General features: G+C 33.4%; 2 protein-coding genes across 2 annotated transcripts; both read left to right on the top strand.

Moving 5' to 3' along the window:
• The first annotated feature begins 14,244 nt into the window (after positions 1–14,244).
• LOC110688039 (berberine bridge enzyme-like 3) lies at positions 14,245–16,156 on the top strand. The gene has a single exon (XM_021864709.1). It carries the CDS (start codon positions 14,281–14,283, stop codon positions 15,856–15,858), a length of 1,578 nt encoding a protein of 525 aa, XP_021720401.1. The 5' UTR covers positions 14,245–14,280; the 3' UTR covers positions 15,859–16,156.
• Positions 16,157–17,330: 1,174 nt separating this feature from the next.
• On the top strand, positions 17,331–18,947 carry LOC110688537 (berberine bridge enzyme-like 14). The gene has a single exon (XM_021865308.1). The coding sequence runs from the start codon at positions 17,331–17,333 to the stop codon at positions 18,945–18,947; it is 1,617 nt and encodes a 538-aa protein (XP_021721000.1).
• Positions 18,948–20,106: the final 1,159 nt, after the last annotated feature.

Genomic DNA, 20,106 nt, shown 5'->3' with positions numbered 1-20,106 from the left:
AAATTTAGAAATCCCATGAATTTTGATTGACCTAGGGGGGCTAGGTAATTTATTTCCCTTATTTTGTAGAAAGTTGAAATTCACATGAATTTCCATTTCCCTCATTTTTGTTTTTTTGTGTCAACCAAACAACTCCTCAATTTATTAAATCTCATGAATTTTCACTTTCCCCATTTTATATTGTCAACCAAATAAGGCCTAAAGCTGTGGGGTTAGATTCATTGGTTGATCACTATTGAGTTTATCACAATGATTCATGTACTCATAATTTATCAAGATTATTAAAACGTACGTACCTAGTTTTAAAATAAATAGTGGATAGATGGTTAGATACAAATCACACAATCATACCATGTACGAGAAGTTGTTATTTTGAAACTATCTATTTATGATTGTATTTTAGTATTAATGTAGAATTGTAAGGATAAGGTTTTGGAGGCTTGTGGGTTATAAGTGGAAATTAGATTCATCTATTATTAGATTGATTTTTAGGATTCAATAACTACAATTGCATACAAGCTAAGTATATATTTATCCCTTTGTCAAAAAATAAAATAAAATATTTATCCATAATAAAGATTGTATACTGAGTAATTATTTGAAATACGGAGTCGTATTTTGTCAATATTTTTTATTAAATCTAAAAGGGAAATACAAATATAATAATCCATATTAATAGAGTTTAAAACCTATTTTTAGGCCTCAACCAGCAGCTTACTCTATCACATAAAATTATATTTAATCGTTTCATATATGGCCACGTAATATCCATGTCAAGATGATTTACTCAAAGTTTTTTTTTGTGTCTGAATGTAAATAATGACTAGAAGAATTGAATATTTTAATTAGGTGATGATCATTTTATAATGCATCACAATAAGTGTAAGTCGGAGATTTGCTTTAAAATAATACTATATATATTAATATAGAAGTCAATATAATTTTACGATGATCACAACTTGGCTACGAATATGCTAATATTCTTTGAATTTATATATATTCTTGTTGGCTTTTACTAAGAGCAGACAGTTGCCACAAAGAACAATCAAAACAAAAGTTCATTTGATTGAGTTGGTTGATTCTCTGAGCCCAAAATTGTCCCATGATTTTATAATTTGGAGTACAACTTAGTCTTAACTGAATATAATACTTATTCGTTTTTTTTTCTTTGATGGAATTTTTTGATTCCTTATTTGTATGATTGTATTTTTCTACTATGAGTGTATAATTTACACTTTTTTTACCATACTTTTTAAAAATTGATCTCCAAAAATATACAAGCATAAACTAATACCAATTGTGTTGACAAATCCTATGTTGTTATAAATAGTTTCAGTGAGTTTGTCATTTGTTTTAAGACTAAATAAATTTTGTTTTTCTTTTAAGTACAATGATTTATAACTTGTAATTTGATGTGATGAGCAATCCCGAATAAGAAAGGATTAAGAGGTGGTTATAAAAAACAGAAGACTTTTAGAATCCTTTATTACAAGGGGATTTTTTAATGTATCGGAAGAGAGAATGAGAAACAAAGAAGAGATTACAGAATACAAGGTAGTCGTGTAATTTAAATGGAATAGACAGAAGAGGTGATATTTGGCAGGCAGGTTGCAGGTAGATGGGTTGTAGACTTGTAGCAGAATGCTGTCTGTTAATGTGGGCTGTGGACGTCAATGATACATGTGGATTGGGCTTAATCATTGACGGCCATATGATCATATACATACTGATATGCGCTTGCCATATCAGTGAGTGCGACTATATTTTCTGGAACAACAATTTTTTGGTGCAGCAGGTCACATCGTGTGGCGAGGGTTATCCGAGTTATTTTGTTAGGGATAACCTGAGTTATTCAGTCAGGGGTTACTTGAATTTTTCAGTCAGGAGTTACTCGATCAGGGGTTACTTGAGGGATTCACTCGGTCAAGGGTTACTTGAGGGATTCACTCGGTCAAGGGTTACTTGAGGGGTTACTCGGTCAGAGGTTACTAGAGTTGCTAGGTTAAGGGTTACTCGAGTTACTAGGTTAGGGGTTACTTGGTCATGGGTTACTCGAGTTACTCGGTCAAGGGTTACTCGGTTAGAAGTTATTTAAGGAGTTCAGTCAAGGGTTAATTGAGTAATTCGGTCAGGGGTCACTTAAGGAGTTCGGTCAGAGGTTACTTGAGGTTTCAGTCAGGGGTTACTTGAGGGGTTACTCAGTCAGGGGTTACTTGAAGGGTTACTCAGTCAGGGGTTACTCGGTCATGGGTTACTTGAGGGGTTACTCGGTTAGGAGTAACTCAAGTAACGCCTGACCGAGTAACTTGAGTCACCCAAGCAACTCGAGTAACCCCTGACCAAGTAACTCGAGTCACCCCGACAATTCGAGTAACCCCTGACCGAGAAACCTGAGTAACCTCGACAACTCGAGTAACCCCTAACCGAGTAACCCTTGCTGCATGGTACAGCAGGCCGCGTACAAAAAATTGTGTTTCTAGAATTATTTTCTTCGGTCGTCCTTATTTATTGCTCCATAGATACTATTAACTTTTGATTGGAAAAAAAATGATAAGAAATAAAAAGGATGAGACAAAATTAAATGAACCAACTAAAAAGAAAATTGAACAAAACTTAAGAGACAGAGAAAGTAATATTGTTAATAAAATAAGTTGAAACTCAATAACTGTGATAATTGAATATCAATCATAAATTATCATTGTAACACCTAACTATAGGACAACGACTCAAATAGTCAAATACTCAAATCATAATATTTATCAAAATATTATAATTATCGAGGACTCATAATGACTAGAAGATAATACCCCTCGCGAGAAGGACTTTCTAATGAATTTTAATTTTACCTTTTTAAAAATTAATGACCAAAAGTTGAAGGGGATTTAAATTCACATAATCAAATAAACAACCAAAGTAATGGAGCCAGCCTACTTATGACTAGTATAGTCTATAGTAGTATCAAAAGTTGATGAAGAAGGCAACTCAAAGATGTGATGAAGTCAATTAGTTAAAGAAGAAAGAACAATGTGTCACATTGTCACAATTCACAAACTACAAAAGTCAACAATCTTTTTTGAGCAATAGTCAACAATTTATTTGGTTTTCCCAATTGCCAGCTTATGTATGAGCATGAAATGATGATGGGACTTTATATTTGCTTGAGAGAAAAGGTTATAGTTGCGTTACTGCTGCGGCGCCGGCATTTTATATAATTGTTTGGGTAATATCATATCCTGCTGGTTAAATATTATTCCCTATGAAATCTATCTATTTATTTATTGCAATATGCAAATCATTCAACAAAATAAGTTATTGAATTGTAAAGCTACACCACACAATATTCCCCTTATCTTAGGGAATTTCAGTCAACAAATACTTCTGTAGTATAGAGACATCATAATAGGAGTTATACTAGTAATAAGAAGTTGAGAACAAGTACCAAAAAATTGCTAAGCTAGGGAAAGAGAATGTGAGAATTTTAGTTACTCTTGAGAACTATAAGGGGCTATTGAAGCAAAAAATCACTCACCATTAATTAATTAGATATTCTTACGAGTGATTATTAGATACAATAAGTCTTGAGTAAGACGGGTTTACGTTAATTTTAGTGTAAAACGGTCAATTTAAGGTAAATTTAACAATTTTTATGGTAACTTTAACCCCGTTAAAGGCAACTTTTAATTTTTATAAGTGTGATTGCATTTTAATGTGTAATTTCTAATAAATACGACATGATCTGTAGGCTAATATGATTAATATAATACATTATAAATATGATTAATTGGTGATAATATGAGTTACAAATATTATCACCAATTGGTTTTAGTATGGAAACTCTTTTGACATTGTTTGTGGACCAAACTCTCCTCCTCCTTGTTTATGTTGCATATGCCCATTTCATAATATCTCAAAAAGGCGAGCCATTAACTTTACTTCTTATATGCATACTCCTTTGTCCCCTAATGGCTGCTCCCCTTTCCTCTATAGGTTGTCCCTTTGAACGTGCTCCATACTATAAGTAGATATAAAGACCTCTACTTTTACTCTCACAAATAATGTTTTGACTCTACCATTATTATCGCTCATCTATTAAGAAGCTGATAGCAATTCTAATGGTCATGTGTCTTGATAATGAGCAAGCATGGGTTTATGCTTCCTCTACTTATGTATCAAACTCATACAGTTTTGTGTGCCAGTAAGCAAGTCCAATTTGCAACATTCTGCCCAGCAGCTATATACGGCCCAGCTAATCCACACATATTACGCGGCCCATAATGTTTAGCACAGCCCATAATGACCAAACTAGCCCAATAATTAACCACAGAACTACTTCCAGTTGCACCATAATCCCAAATTCAAGTTTATCTCCTTTATGCTTATCTAGGGGTAATTGTGTAATTTCGTCATTTAAATGAGTGAGACTAACGGACGTTTATTGACAGAAGCTGATCATGGGTCAGCTAAAGTAACCATCCATTATTCATTATAGGGGAGAGGAGAGAGAAAAACTCAATCAGAAAAATGGAGGAGAGAGAAAAATTGAACCAGAAAATTTTCACTCATGGACGAAGAAGACGCATTCAACTCTTCAAGTTGAAACTGGGACAAGAAGAAGACGAACAAGAAAGAATCGGACCGCCACCACGACCATTAACACCACCGCAAGATTGTTAGCACCACCGCACGAGCAAATTTCTTTCCCTAAGGGGTTAGTATGGACCCACTTTATATGCTTTGCAATTAGGGTGTCGTTTGTTTAGCCGGTCAACTTTAGCCGCGAAGGACATTGTGCAATGGTGGTTGTGCAACTGAGAGGAGAGAGAAAAAAATGCTTTGGACAAAACCCAGCTCACCTCTAACCATGGGTTAGTTTTAGAACCCAAAACTAACAGACGTTTATCTAGGAGAAGGACCCACACTTATTACTTTTCACTCACCCTTTTCAAGTTTTATAATATTTTATTCTGCCTTCCTAGAGATATACTTCCTATTTCCCTTCGTCCCATAACACAGTTCATGTTTTCCTATTTTAGAGACTTAAAATATTGTATCTGTTTTTATTTTTGGATAGTATATAAAGATCATTATATCCTCATTTTTTTTTATAATTCATTCATTGTACTTTCTACATTACTCTTGAATTTTGTACATGTCTTGTACTTTTTTCCACTTTCTCTCTAAATACTTTTCACTTTTATTAATGTACTTTATCTATTTTCTCCTCCTATTTCTTAAATACCGTGATAAAACACAAACATGAACTGTATTATGGAATGGAGAGAGTACAACTTTTGTTAATCTAGAAGATAAACTAAATTAATTAGATATTCATAGTTGAAATTGTAATTTACCTATATATAGTTTTTTATTTTTAAAAGTATATACATATTTTTTTAATTTTAAGGCAAAGAGAATTTCCTTGCAAGAAGGGTGGAAATTTGGGCTCATTCTTGTTTGGGGTGAGAATCGAACACCTCTCAAAAGGGTGGAAGAAGGGCCTCCAACCATTAGGTCAACCTTGATTCTCATTTTACCTATATATAGCTAACAATATAAGTTATTCAAAGTCAAAATTATATATTCATGTAAACGTCCAAATCAACAACGACGCACAATACAAAACAGAGGATTAAATAAATTACTTCGTACTTCATAAGTACCCACTTGCATTCGTTTATGGTAGTACTAAATTAGGGTTTCATTGGCCGTATTATTTAGGTAAAAAATGGCTATTGCAACACTAAGTATGGCCAAAGAGCATGCAATATCACAACCTAATGCAAGTGCATGTGACACCAGAAACATACTAGAGATTCCAAGCAAAATTAGTTACAACACTATAACTATAGATTGTAATGTCTAATTACTTATTATTAATATAGTTTGATTTGATTTGGTTTGAAATTAGTAAAAAGTTAAAATAAATTCCTCTTTGTTTGGAATGGAAGAGCATCTTTAGCTTCCACTTGTAGAAAACATTATATATAGTATTTTCCCCGAAATTGAAAATTTATTTATCACAAATTCTTATATGTGGTTGGTCATACCAATCATTATAGGGATTACTTTATTAGTGTAATAGGGGTTATTTGGTCAGTGTTAAAAAAGTTACTCGATCAGTGTTATAGGGGTTAGTCAGTTAGTTTTATTGAGGTTATTACTCAATCAGTGTTATATAGCACTGTCAAAACGATTTGACAGTTCGGTTTCGGTTCGGTTTGAAATCGGTTCGGTTTGAAATCGGGTCGGTTTGAAATCGGTTTAAATGTCTAACGGGTCGGTTTCGGTTCGGTTTAAATAATTATCGGTTCGGTTCGGTTTCGGTTTATTCTTGAACGGTTTAAATTCGGTTCGGGTTCTAAACGGTTCGGTTTGTAAACGGTTCGGTGCAAACGGGTTGCGGTTTGTTAACGGTTCGGTGTAAACGGTCTTTAACCCGGTTTAAATTCGGTTCGGGTTGTAAACGGCCCGGGTAGTAAACGGTTCGGTGCAGACGGGTTGCGGTTTGTTAACGGTTTGGTGTAAACGGTTTTTAACCCGGTTTAAATTTGGTTCGGGTTGTAAATGGTCCGGGATGTAAACAGTCCGGGTTGTAAACGGTTCGATGCAGACGGGTTGCGGTTTGTTAACGGTTTGGTGTAAACGGTTTTTAACTCGGTTTAAATTCAGTTCGGGTTGTAAACGGTACGGGTTGTAAATAGTCCCGGTAGTAAACGGTTTGGTGCAAACGGGTTGCGGTTTATTAATGGTTCGGTGTAAATGGTGATTTTACCGGTTCAAACAGTTTCAGGTTGGAAACGGTTCGGTTCTTTTTTGGTGTAGTTTTATTTTAGTTCGGTTATAACTGGTTCGGTTCGTTCACGGGTTTGGTTCTTCTATGATTTAACATTATTTAGATCGGTTTTATTTCAGATTTACTAAATTACGGTTCGAGTCTAGATCTGTTTTTGATTTCAAAAAATTTTGTACTACTTTCTAACTTTTTGCTAGTTAACAAGTTTTATATCAAGCCGAGACTTCATCACTTCATATTGAGGCATCATATTATATGCAAATTCTCATTATTTTTATAAATACATATCATGTTATGATTCAAGTTTAGCCATACTGATCTTACTAGTTTATTACGAAGTAGATTATAAAAGTTTAGTGCATTAATGTATTATTGTTTTACTATCAGATTATTATCTGCTTCTGATTTGATCATTTAGTTAACAGTGTCATAATCATGATTTGATGAGTTGTTGTAACATCAAAATTTGCAATTTGGTATTCGATTCTTAATTAGTCAACAAGACTGATAATTAAGGCTCGTTTATCATTATATATTTGCATAAAGTTATATATGAAGATATTACAAAGTAGTTTGATTTATACAATATAATGAAAGAACACATTAATGAAGAAGAAGGTAATATTGATTCTATATCCTTTACTGGTTTACCCCTAAGGCTTAAGTCACTAATTAGTAATTAGTAATTATTTAATTAGACTAACAAGTTAATAAGAAAGACTAACTTTTAACTTAAGTCTAACATATCAAATACTGAAATGGTATTAGTATATTACCGAGTAGGATAGTCTAGTACACTATTATTCTATTATGCAGCTATGCTAAATTGACAATTGCTTATATACTATATAGTCATATTACGATATTAGTCAATCACTCATGTAGTCATAACACATTTCTAATTAAGTAATTTGTATTTATGTACTAATCTACTAGTCAATTATATCATTTATAAGTTTACACGATTACAAGTGTATTGCTTATACGTACAAATCCGTAATATTACTAGCTCTCTAAGATATGACGTCATTATATTATTAAACGGTCTTCGATTTTTTTATTAATTGCAACGCTAGACATTTACACGCTAACTGATTCACATTTTATAATCTAAAGAACTTAATATTTTAATGTGTGTGTTAAAAAAATTTATAAAAAATTAAAAACTGATATTATGTAGGTGTATATCGTTTTATCGGGATTCGAGAAATGTAATTAGTTTTTTTTTTTGAAACCATGTAATTAATCAATTGTATAAAAGTTTGTTTAATGTTGTTAAACAAAAATTAAAAATTTTGATTATTACAAAGTGGAAAATTGATTTTATTTTTTGGTTGACAATTTCTTCAAAATATGAATGGTGGGAAATTTCCCTCCAAAAACCAAAAGGAAAAACAAATTTTAGATTTAGAATTTAGATATTTTGAGTTAGAATTTCCCTCCCAAAATAAGAAAAAAACCCTAGCTTCCTTCTCTTCCTTGATTCTCAGCCGTCATATATAAGTTTTTTTTTTTCCCATCTTTCTTTCTTCTTTCGTTCTTAGCTTCTTTCTTCCAGTTCTTTCTTCCAGTTCTTTCTTCCAATCTCCAAGCTCAGCACCTTCTTTCAATCTCTCTCTAGCTACTCTCAAGCTAAGTTGAAGGTAAATTTATACTTACTCAAGCTAATCTCGATTTTTTTTCCGATTGTTCATGATTTTGATTGTTTCCGATTTTTTTTTCTGTTTTTTTTTTTTTTTTTTTTTTTTTTGTTTTTAGCAATTTATACGATTTTACAACCATACCATCCCAGCTATATGATTCTGTGATATACTATGCTTCGTATTAATCAATTACATGTATTTTTTCACTAATTAATTTCTTATACATTATCTGTATTCTAAAATTGTTTAATAGCTGAGATTAGTGGTGTTACTGGAATCTTATTGGTAGTAATGTGTTAAAGATTTCCTCAAGTTTAATCATCTGAAGAAGTATTTGTGAATAATACAAGATGTGAGATTGATCCTTGTTAGAATTTTATTTTTAACAATCTTCTGCTGCATTTAGACTTATAGATTAGGAAACTCTTAGCTAGAACGAAAGACCACTTACTGAAATGTAAAATTCAGATGTAAAATAGAAAGACCACCCTATTATTCAGATGGTCATTCATTTTAAACTCAGATGTGAATTCCACTGCTGGCTTTGGTTATGTGAGGTTATGGTTATGTGAGGTTAGCAGTCTTGTTTTGGGATCTTGGTTGGGGGTCATATATTTCTGAATTCTTGCTGTTTGAGTGGTTTACACCAATGTCTGTTCCTTTTATCTATTAAATTTCATCTTTTCCCCCTGCTTTCCTATCTCAGACGTTATCTTGACATTTTGTTTTTTGTTTTTTGTTGTTGCTATTTTTGTAGTATATCAATCCAATTGTACAAAATTCACAGCATCCTCTGAAAGCAAACTTATTGTATGCAATTGAAAGGATTTTGAAGCTCTCAGTGCCAAATTTGTACGTTTGGCTGTGCATGTTCTATTGCCTTTTCCACCTCTGGTGAGTTGATTGCTGGTTACGTGGTTATGATTGTGATATTGAAGAAGACGTCCTTGAAATTGGTAAACAAGTGATAGATGAAAGTGTTGCATCTAATTAAGAAGACGTGATGTTGTATTGTAGTGAACTAGTGATGTTTAATATATATTGTGTTGCTTCATTGTTAAAATGTTTTAATTTCACAGAACAAGTATTAATAGTTTTAGTCACATTACATATTGATATGTTGTTCCTTATTTGTCTCGAATTATTGGTTATTATTTCTGTCCCGCTAAATATTCATCTTGACCTGCAACCGACTCGCCCCTTAAATGATTTGCATCGACCCACACTGACACGCCCAATAACCACTATTAGTAGTAAGTAGTTTGTAAACGGTTCGATTTATAAGAATTCGGTTCATAAACAGTTCGGTTTATAAGCGGTTCGGTTTATAAACGGTTCGGTTTGTAAACGGTTCGGTTTGTAAACGGTTCGGTTTGTAAACGGTTCGGTTTATAACGGTTCGGTTTATAACGGTTTTTATGACAGTTTAAACGGTTTCGGTTTGTAAACGGTTCGGTTTATTTTCGGTTCGGTTTCCTTTCCGGTTCGGTTTAGATTTGGTTCGGTTCTAAAACGGTTTAACGTTATTCGGATCGGTTCGGTTTCGGGTTTACTAAAATGCGGTTCGGGTCGGTTTTCGGTTTAAAAAAATCGGTTTTTAATCGGTTCGGTTCTCATTCGGATCGGTTTGAATCGGTTCGGTTTCACCGGTTCGGTTCGGTTTTTGACAGTGCTAGTGTTATATATAGGGGTTGCTTGTTCATTTATAAAGTGGCCATACGGTGTGGCCAGCCACACACAAAACGGGCTGTTTATCTATTTATTTGCGTGTGTAGAGATTGTTTTGTATAGTGGTATAAGAAATTATGGGTTTCCATCCATACTGTATAACTTGACTTATGGATGAGCATAAGTTTTTTATTTGAAAGAGATATGAGCATAAGTTTTTGTTTATATTTAAAGTTTTGTTTTGTTCAACTCATAAACAAACAATTCTAGATAAGCTATTATGTAATAAAATAAATATGTAGATAAGAATAAGCATAATTAAATTTAAATAATCTAAATCTAAATAAATGTTGTCAACTATGACTAGAAGCACCGTGTGGTCAGCGATCAAGGAGTTACTTTGTTAGTGTTATGGGGGTTACTGATCAGTGTTACAGAGATTATTTAGTTAGTGTTACAAAGGTTACTCGATCAGTGTTATAGGGGTTACTTTGTTATTTTACAAGCACATGGTGTGATAAGCCGCACACAAAACACGCTATAATTATTTTAGGTAGTTTTTTTTTTTTTTTGAGAGAGAGAGTTACAAGGGAAAATGATGTAGACGGAATTTGATCTTTGATATTTAATTATTACCACCCCTTAATAGGATTGAGCAAAACTATATCAAATCCGATAATCGGATCCACATCCGATCCGAAAATTATAGATAACTGATCCGAAAAATTCAAATATCAAATCGGAGATCAGATATTCAAAAATTGAATTCCGGATATCCGATATCCCAAAAAAAAAAAAACACTTACGGATTACTTTATTATAATTTCATTTTTATTTCATATGTACTACTCCCAGGCCCAAATCCAAACCCTAACCCTTATGTCATTCCCTCAAACAACCCCCCCCCCCCCCAATCACCGCGCTCTCTCCTCTCTTTCTCCTATCAGATCTTAAACCCAATCCCACTCTAGAATTCTATAAATCATCAAATCCCACACTAAAGTTTTGATAACAGTAATCATCTCTTTCTCCCGCAACGATGACTTTCTTCCTGACGGATCAGGGGCGGAATCAAGGTGGGGCTGGCGTAGGCCATGGCCACCCCCATGATTCTGTTTAAGTATAAATTTTGCTATTTTAGTATTCCCTTGATAGTTTAGTTGGTTTTAAATTTTAGAATCCAAGAGATGTTTTCCACTTGACCAGAGTTCGACAACTGCTACAATATTTTTTTCACCCCTTTTTAGTTTTTATGGACATCACATCAGCAGACACCACCTAGAGGGCTAGAGTTAGTATAGAATTAATTTATGTTCCAAAAACTCTTAGCTTTGTAAGTCTTTAAGCTTTTATATATTGTCCAATGAAAAATTGAAAATATATTTGAGTATAAAACACATTTGTATCTTTTAAAAAAAAAAAAAAAAAAAAAAATTGATCTTGACCCCCTTAACATAAAAGTTCTGCTTCCGCCACTGTCACGGATGCTCCACGGCTCCACCACCAACGACTTCTCAGCGGCCGTTCTATCTCACTCTCACAGTCTCACCCCGCCTCTCTTTCTCATCCTTACCAACGAACTTCCCTACACTTTTTCTGATTTTTTTTCTCATTTACTTTAGTTTTAAATGATTTGTTTTATAGGAAAGTGTTACAATTTTTTGGTTTTTGTTATTATAGATTCTGATTTTATACCACATTAATCTTTGGTTTTTGTTAATTTTTTTTTTCTTTTTTTCTTTTCTTTTTTTTTTTTTTTTTTGTTTTTTTTGTTTTTTTTTTTGTTTTTCCCAATTAGTATGTGTTAATCTCTGATTGCTATATTATGAAATTTGTGGGATTATTAGATTTAAAATACGAAGTATATGTATAAATGTAGCTTGTAAATGTTGTAATTATGACAAAATGGAACCAGCACCCTGATTTTGCGGTCATGATTGTCAAGATACAAGAAAAATATGAAATGTATCCTACATACTTTTGTTTTTCTTGACAATTTTTTTTTAATTTTTTTAATTTTTTTTTCTGTTTTGCCATAAAATATGAAGTATCAATTTGCCTTTTACAACAAATAATTTTTTTGCTATTAAAATAGCATTTTAACCATATTAGTAATAAAATATTAATAAAAAAAATATATTATTAATAGGGTCGGGTATTGGATATCGGAATTATCCGATTCAAAATTTTCGGATATCCGGATATCGAATATCCGAAACATTTTGGATCGGATATGAATATAATAGCGTTTTCGAATACGGATATCCGATCTATGCTTAGATTGCTCACCCCTACCCCTTAATAATTTACCCAGCTAAATTAATTGATCATTCACAATGATTTTAACTAGTTAAAATAATATTTCGTACGAAGTAGTTCAAATTGATCACTAAAAAAATAAAATAAAAAATCAATTCAAAAGAATCCAATCTGGAAATAGAAGTACCTACTAGGCAGAGTGTCAGGTTGTTTTTAAGGAACCTACCTTGGTAGATACTCTATCTAGTTTTTTAAATAAAAACGAAAATATTAGGATATTCTAAAACTGAACTTGTCCCCATCTCATGAATAAATTAATGAAGTCAGTGTTGTGTTAAAAAACTAAATTGAACAGTAGTATTCCCTCTATATATATTCTCCCTTCCTTCCTAAGGTTCCTTATTTCAGCAATCCAGTATACACTCATCCATAATTATACATGCTTTTGCAGGGAAAACTTTAGAGCATTTATGAAATATTTTGCATATTTATAGTTCATTTTATATATAAAAAATTAATAGAAAGGTTTGTTAGGAATAAGGGTGTAATTGTGTTTGATTGATGCGGAACAATTTAATGAAAAATAAGAACGAGAAAAGCAATAAAGAAGATAAACAAACAACACAAGGATTTACGTGGTTCGGTCAAATCAGACCTACATCCATGGGTAGGGGATTCGAGAGCTTCTTCACTATAATGGAGAAAGAACGAGAGAATAATACAAGGAGTCCTAAATCTAATGGCTCAAAAGGTATGATCTAATTGATCAACTAAAGGGTCTTCTTATAACACAAGGAAACCCTAATAAAAATCCTAAATTGTTACCCAAGTATACTCAAATAGCTGTCATAGAAAAGATATAATTTTAAGAAATATCCCATAAATTATCCTAGAAGAACCGAACTACCGAGCTATAGCTCGGCAGCTAGTTCAAGCCTGCCGCAAGTCTTCATCTCGCCTAGAGCTATAGCTCGCCTGCTCGTCACAATTTTCCAACTTTGTCAGGTTTTCGTAAAACGACCATAACTTTCTCGTTTTTTACCGAAATTGGGCATATGACCTACCGTTGGAAAGATCTTGAACCAAACTATCACATCCAACTTGAATCACCTCAAAATCACTTATATTTTGAGAGAAATTTACATTCAAATTTGGCCCTACTAGATTTCGAGTCACAATCTAACAAGGTTGATATAGCGAATTTACTAATTTAAATTATGAATACTACAACGCATAAACTACTGGCAAACCAATCTCAAAAACTCACGTAATTATAGTCTATATATAAGATAGGTTACCGTATTTCCTCATTGTTTAGTTACATGTCATGAAAACATTCATATACTCTTAGCTAATTAGTTATCATCATAATCATGTCTTATATGTCCTATATTCCTTATAACAAAACATTAAAAAACACTTTTTTTTTTATTTAATTTTTTAAATTTTTTTTATATAAACAATCAAACATTATACATAGTATTACAAATTTAGATTGATTAGATTGACAACTCACATTTGATATTTTTATACAATGAATATTGACCGATGACAATAACCTCTATTTTTTCTACAATTTTTTTTGTTATAATTTCAAAATTAAAATATATAATTACTTCCAATTTCACACTTAAAAATTTGAAAGTTGACTATTCGTCATATATTTATGAGTAATGACTAATGACTAATGAGTACGTTTGCACTAATCATCATGATACTCTAACACGACATAGTTTACAAATTATTTATTCACAACTTGTATCTATTCGTATCTTATAACACGGCACATCGATCCCGCAGTCCAAATTGACCAATAACTACATCATGCATTATCCTCCATTATATAGCTGTCTATCTCATCAAAATTTCTATAAATTGACTTAAAAAAATATTAGAAAGCACCAAAATTAAAACAATATGAAACTCCTATACACTAATGTTCTACTATTCACATTTCTCTTCTTAATATTTGCTTCTAATGAAAGTTCTGCTTCAAATTCATCAGCCATTGACAATTTCCTTCAATGTCTCCCTTCTCAGTTGAATTCAATCTCGAAAGCCGTCTACACCCCTACAAATTCCTCATTCTTAGATGTTCTTCATAACTATATACGAGACAGTAGATTTAACACGTCTACTACTCCGAAACCTCTAGCCATAGTCACGGCCTTGGACGTGTCCCATGTCCAAGCAACCGTGATATGTGCTAAAACAAGTGGGATTGAAATAAGGATTAGAAGTGGAGGCCATGATTTCGAAGGTTTCTCATACGTCGCAAATGTTGCCTTTGTTATCCTTGACATGTTCAATCTTCGATCAATTGATGTTGACATACCAAGTGAGACTGCTTCGGTCCAAGCCGGTGCAACTATGGGTGAGCTTTATTATAAGATAGCCCAAAAGAGTAACGTACATGCTTTCCCTGCAGGGGTGTGCTTTACTCTTGGCGCCGGAGGTCACATTAGTGGGGGTGGCTATGGGAACATGCTAAGGCAATTTGGCTTATCCATCGATAACATTATCGATGCACAAGTTGTCGATGCCAATGGTAGAATTCTTGACCGTACAAGTATGGGTGAAGACCTTTTTTGGGCCATTAGGGGTGGTGGAGGTGCTAGTTTTTGTGTCATTTTATCATGGAAAATCAAACTAGTACGCGTACCAGAGATTGTGACGGTTTTCAACGTTCAAAAGACCTTACAACAAGGTGCTACCGATATAGTCTTGCAATGGCAACAAGTATCTTCTACAATAGATAAAAAGCTCTTCATTCGAGCTCAACCACAAGTAATTCAACAAGGAAGCACCAAGACGGTCCAAGTTTCGTTCATTGGACAATATCTAGGACGTGCCAATGAGCTTCTTCCATTGATGAAAAAGAGCTTTCCGCGTTTGGGTTTACAAGCACGCGATTGCTTAGAGATGCCATGGATTAGAACAACATTATTTTGGAATGGTAACCCATCCGGTACTCCTCTTGAGGTGCTACTAGACAGGTCACCTTCTCCGTCTAATTCCTTAGCAAAACACAAGTCCGATTATGTGAAAACGCCTATTCCAAGGGCAGGGTTAGAGGCAATATGGAAAAAAATGATCGAAGTGCAATCGAATAACATCCTACTTATGCAATGGAATCCTTATGGTGGGAGGATGAGCGAGATACCAGGGAATGCAACGGCCTTCCCTCATCGAGCAGGGAACCTTTATAAAATGCAATACCTCGCGCTTTGGTCAGATGATAGTGCGGAGGCTATAAATAAGAATATCCAATCTCTTAGAGATCTTCACGCTACATTCACCCCTTATGTGTCTAAGAACCCAAGGGAAACGTTCTTAAATTATAGGGACATCGATATTGGCACCAACATGGACGGGAGCTTAGATTTCGCTATGGACTTCTTTAAGGACAATGTGAAGAGATTGTTGCAAGTTAAGGCGAAGGTTGATCCGAGCAATTTCTTCAGGTATGAACAAAGTATACCAGTATCAAGTTGATGCAGGGGAAAGATAAGAGTGCTGCTAGGAATATGCATGGATTTGGAAAACTGTTAGACAACTTAAATTGTTTGATTTATAAAATTATGTAGCTGTATATTGTTATTGTGTTCTTTTGTGCAAAACTTGTACCAATTAATAAAAGACAGTGTGCATATTGTCTATTACACAATGCAACAAGGAACCTATGCAGATCATATGTATGTATCGATGAACTCGCAAAATAGATTGTAACAGCCATCTCCCCTGAATTATGAAAAATATAATAGAAAATTGATTAATTCTAGGAAGTATGAAACTTATAATGATCATCATTAATTTGATTTCTTTAAATATGTCCAAGGAATTTAGGATGGTCTAACTTAACAGTGATCCAACACTAAATTTGAATTAAAATTTTACAAATACTCTATTATATGATTTGAGTTTCGATAATTCACAAATTCACGACTCCATGTCAATTGAACAAAAGTGTCACAAAATTTTACTATTATTCACGACTCCATATCAATTTCTCAGCTCCGATACAGGCCATGTCGATAATTCATAGAATCACTGCCTCCCAACCCACTATGTTAGTTTGTAAATGTGCCTCATTTTGACCGGTACATTTGCCAACGTGAAACTTTAACTAAAAATATCTTTAATTATCAATTAATTAAAATATAATAAAAAGGTGATATTTAGGAAATATACATTGAGACGAGTTTAATATGTACCTACATAACTATGTTTAATCTATAAAGCACAAACAACTAGCATTGGCCAAAGTGATTTACCATATCTCGCTAGGATACTTAAGGAATCAAATTCCACATAACTAATTAAAAATATTACACATTTTATTATAAGTCTTTTTAACATATGTATTTTAAAATGAATGAAATAATATGCTACTAAAGATTTGATGTTTGTGTTTATTATAAACTCTATCAACTACAACCAACTTTTTCGATCAATTATATCAGCCTTTTCTGTTCAAATCTCTCTCAACCAAACACTACATAAATAACTGTTTGAACTAGTCAAACCTCTCATTTTTACCCCGAACGTCTTCCAACTAAACATACCCTATGCCCCTTCCTTTCCCTACGAAATTCCTATATCCAAACGTACCCTATGGTACAGACTACGTATCATTTTTTTTGGGCATGCCATCTCTATACATTGATTACTTGCTGTCATGCATGATTACCGTTTATAATATACATACCTTGCTAAATGTATCAGTTTGTAGTTGGAACATCTTTAGTAAGATTACAAATTCGCTACGTATATACTACTAATATCAATCAACTATGTCGCACCTTCACTAAGACCACCAATCCAAAAATTAACACTATACATCACCAATCACGAGCTCCATCATTAATGGCTTCCTATATTATCACAACTAATTAATATTATGTTGTGATAAATAGATCAAAACAAGTCTTTAAAGAGGAAACAAAGAAACAACAAAAAATTTAAAGATGAAGGCCTTATACTCTAATTGGGCAGCCTTGATCAATATTATTCTAATCTTTTCACTTGTATTCATTCTTATTAGTTCCAAATCTTCCAATATTGTTAGAGCTGCTTCATCATCTACAATCATTGATGATTTTCTTGACTGCCTCCACTATTCATCAATTTTAAATCCATCACTTCCAATCTCTAGTGCAATCTACACTCGTAACAACCCTTCTTTCTTACAAGCTCTTCAAGCCTATATACGAGAGAGTAGGTTTAACACATCATCTACCCCGAAACCTCTAGCCATAGTCACGGCCTTGGATGTATCCCATGTCCAAGCAACCGTGATATGTGCTAAAGAAAATGGCTTACAAGTTAGGATTAGAAGTGGAGGCCATGATTATGAAGGCCTCTCATACGTTGCACATGTTCCTTTTGTTGTCCTAGACATGTTCAACCTTCGATCAATTGATATTGACATACCAAAAGAGACTGCTAGGGTTCAAGCCGGTGCAACTCTTGGTGAGCTATATTATAAGATTGCCGAAAAGAGTAAGGTCCATGGCTTCCCTGCAGGAGTATGCTTTACCGTTGGTGTTGGAGGCCATTTCAGCGGGGGAGGTTATGGGAACATGTTACGGAAATATGGCTTATCCATCGATAACATTATTGATGCACAAGTTGTCGATGTAAACGGTAGAATTCTCAATCGCAAAAGCATGGGTGAAGATCTTTTTTGGGCCATTAGGGGAGGTGGTGCAGCAAGCTTTTGTGTTGTTATATCATGGAAAATCAAATTAGTACGTGTACCAAAAATCGTTACACGTTTTGATGTTCCAAGGACTTTAGAAGAAGGTGCTACGGATATAGTTCTTCAGTGGCAACAAGTGTCTTCTACAATCGATAAAAACCTTTTCATAAGAATGCAACCAATGGTATATAAACAAGAATGTAACAAGACAATACGAATTTCATTTTCAGGGCTATATCTTGGACGTGCAAAATCTCTTGTTTCCTTAGTAAACAAGAGATTTCCTCTTTTGAGATTAAAAGCAGAAGATCTCACAGAAATGTCTTGGGTAGAGTCAACTGTATCTTATTTTATAGGCAACGGAAATCCTCTTGAGGTGTTATTGGAACGAACACCTACACCGCCTCACTCGTATTGGAAGCACAAGTCCGATTATGTAAAAACACCAATTCCAAGGGCGGGGTTGGAGATGTTATGGAAAAAGATGATCGAGTTGGAAAATATATTTCTTCAATGGAATCCATATGGTGGGAGGATGAGTGAGATTCAAAAGAATGCAACCGCGTTTCCTCATAGAGCAGGAAACATATTTAAGATGCAATATCTTACAAATTGGGTAGATGATAGTGCTGAGGCTACAAGTAGGAATATTGAATCGATTCGAGATCTTTATGCTACATTTACTCCTTTTGTGTCTAGGAACCCAAGGGAAGCATACTTGAATTATAGGGATATTGACATTGGGACAAACAAAAATGGGAGCTTAGAATTTGCTATGGACTTCTTTAAGGGCAATGTGAAGAGATTGTTGCAAGTTAAGGCCAAGGTTGATCCTGATAATTTTTTCAGGTATGAACAAAGCATTCCAGTTTTAGTCACCTAGCTTGATGGATTGTTTTAGCTTGCATTAATTTGTGAGATCGTTTTACTCTGATTGTATTGTTTGATTTAATTCATTGCATGTAACATTTTAATCCATAGTTTTAAAATAATGTGTGTGCAACACGTTGTATACTTGTTTTAATGATCTCTTACGTTATACAAGTATGTATTGTGTTAGAATTTGTTTATATTCATGTAACATGTACTCTGATCTTGGTTATTAGTGCAACAAGTTGTATTATGAAATTAAACTGACATAAATTAATGTCCTATTGCTTGGTGATTAAGTGATTTATTATAGTATGTACGAGAGTGTACACAAATACAGGATTTAGAACCATGCAACGTCAATATCAAATGACAAATTGTACATTTTTTTCAAAGTACAATTCCGTTGACTTCAAAATTTAATTTTTTTACTCCATATTTTGTCTTAGAAATGTACGATGCATTGAGACCATTCTAACTAATACCAATATGACTATTAATCTTATATATTAAGCATGAACATTGGTTAAAAAAAAAGTGGTGTATATATGTATATAAATAGCGTAAAAGTACCGTAAAAAAAAAGGCGTAAAAATAAAAGAAAAGAAATTGGAGATATATCATATTATTTTTTTTTCATTTTCTTTTTGTTTCTCTTAGAGGCAGAGTTGAAAATGCCAACCATGACAATACCTTTGTGCAACATTAAAAAACATGACCTTTAATTTATTGTTTCGAAGATAGATACGATTTTATCAACAACAAAACTTTATGAAAGTAACAATTTTATGATAAGAAACTAAAGGTTAGACTAGTAGGATCAATAGTAGCTACAAAAGCCAAGCGTTGTAAAAAAAAAAAAATTCACAAAAGCCAACCATTTAACCAGGCCATGGCCATTAATTACATATTTTTTCTTTGTATATAATGATGAAATACTAAAGTTTGGAGCTCCTTTTATAAAGGCCCTATATAGTCACTTATCCTACTCATGCAGTCATGCACAGAAACATCCCAGGCCCCTCTCACATTAGAAATGGACTTGCAGTCAATTAGTTGAATTAAGATGAGGACCCGAGGTTAAACGTACATATATATATATATCTTGTATCAAATATTATTATCGTTAAGGACATTTGTACAAAATATTAAGAATTAAGTGAAGAAAATCA

Source organism: Chenopodium quinoa, unplaced genomic scaffold, assembly GCF_001683475.1.
Source record: "Chenopodium quinoa cultivar QQ74 unplaced genomic scaffold, ASM168347v1, whole genome shotgun sequence".
Taxonomy (NCBI): Eukaryota; Viridiplantae; Streptophyta; class Magnoliopsida; order Caryophyllales; family Amaranthaceae; genus Chenopodium; species Chenopodium quinoa.
This window is presented reverse-complemented; position numbering and strand designations above follow the sequence as displayed.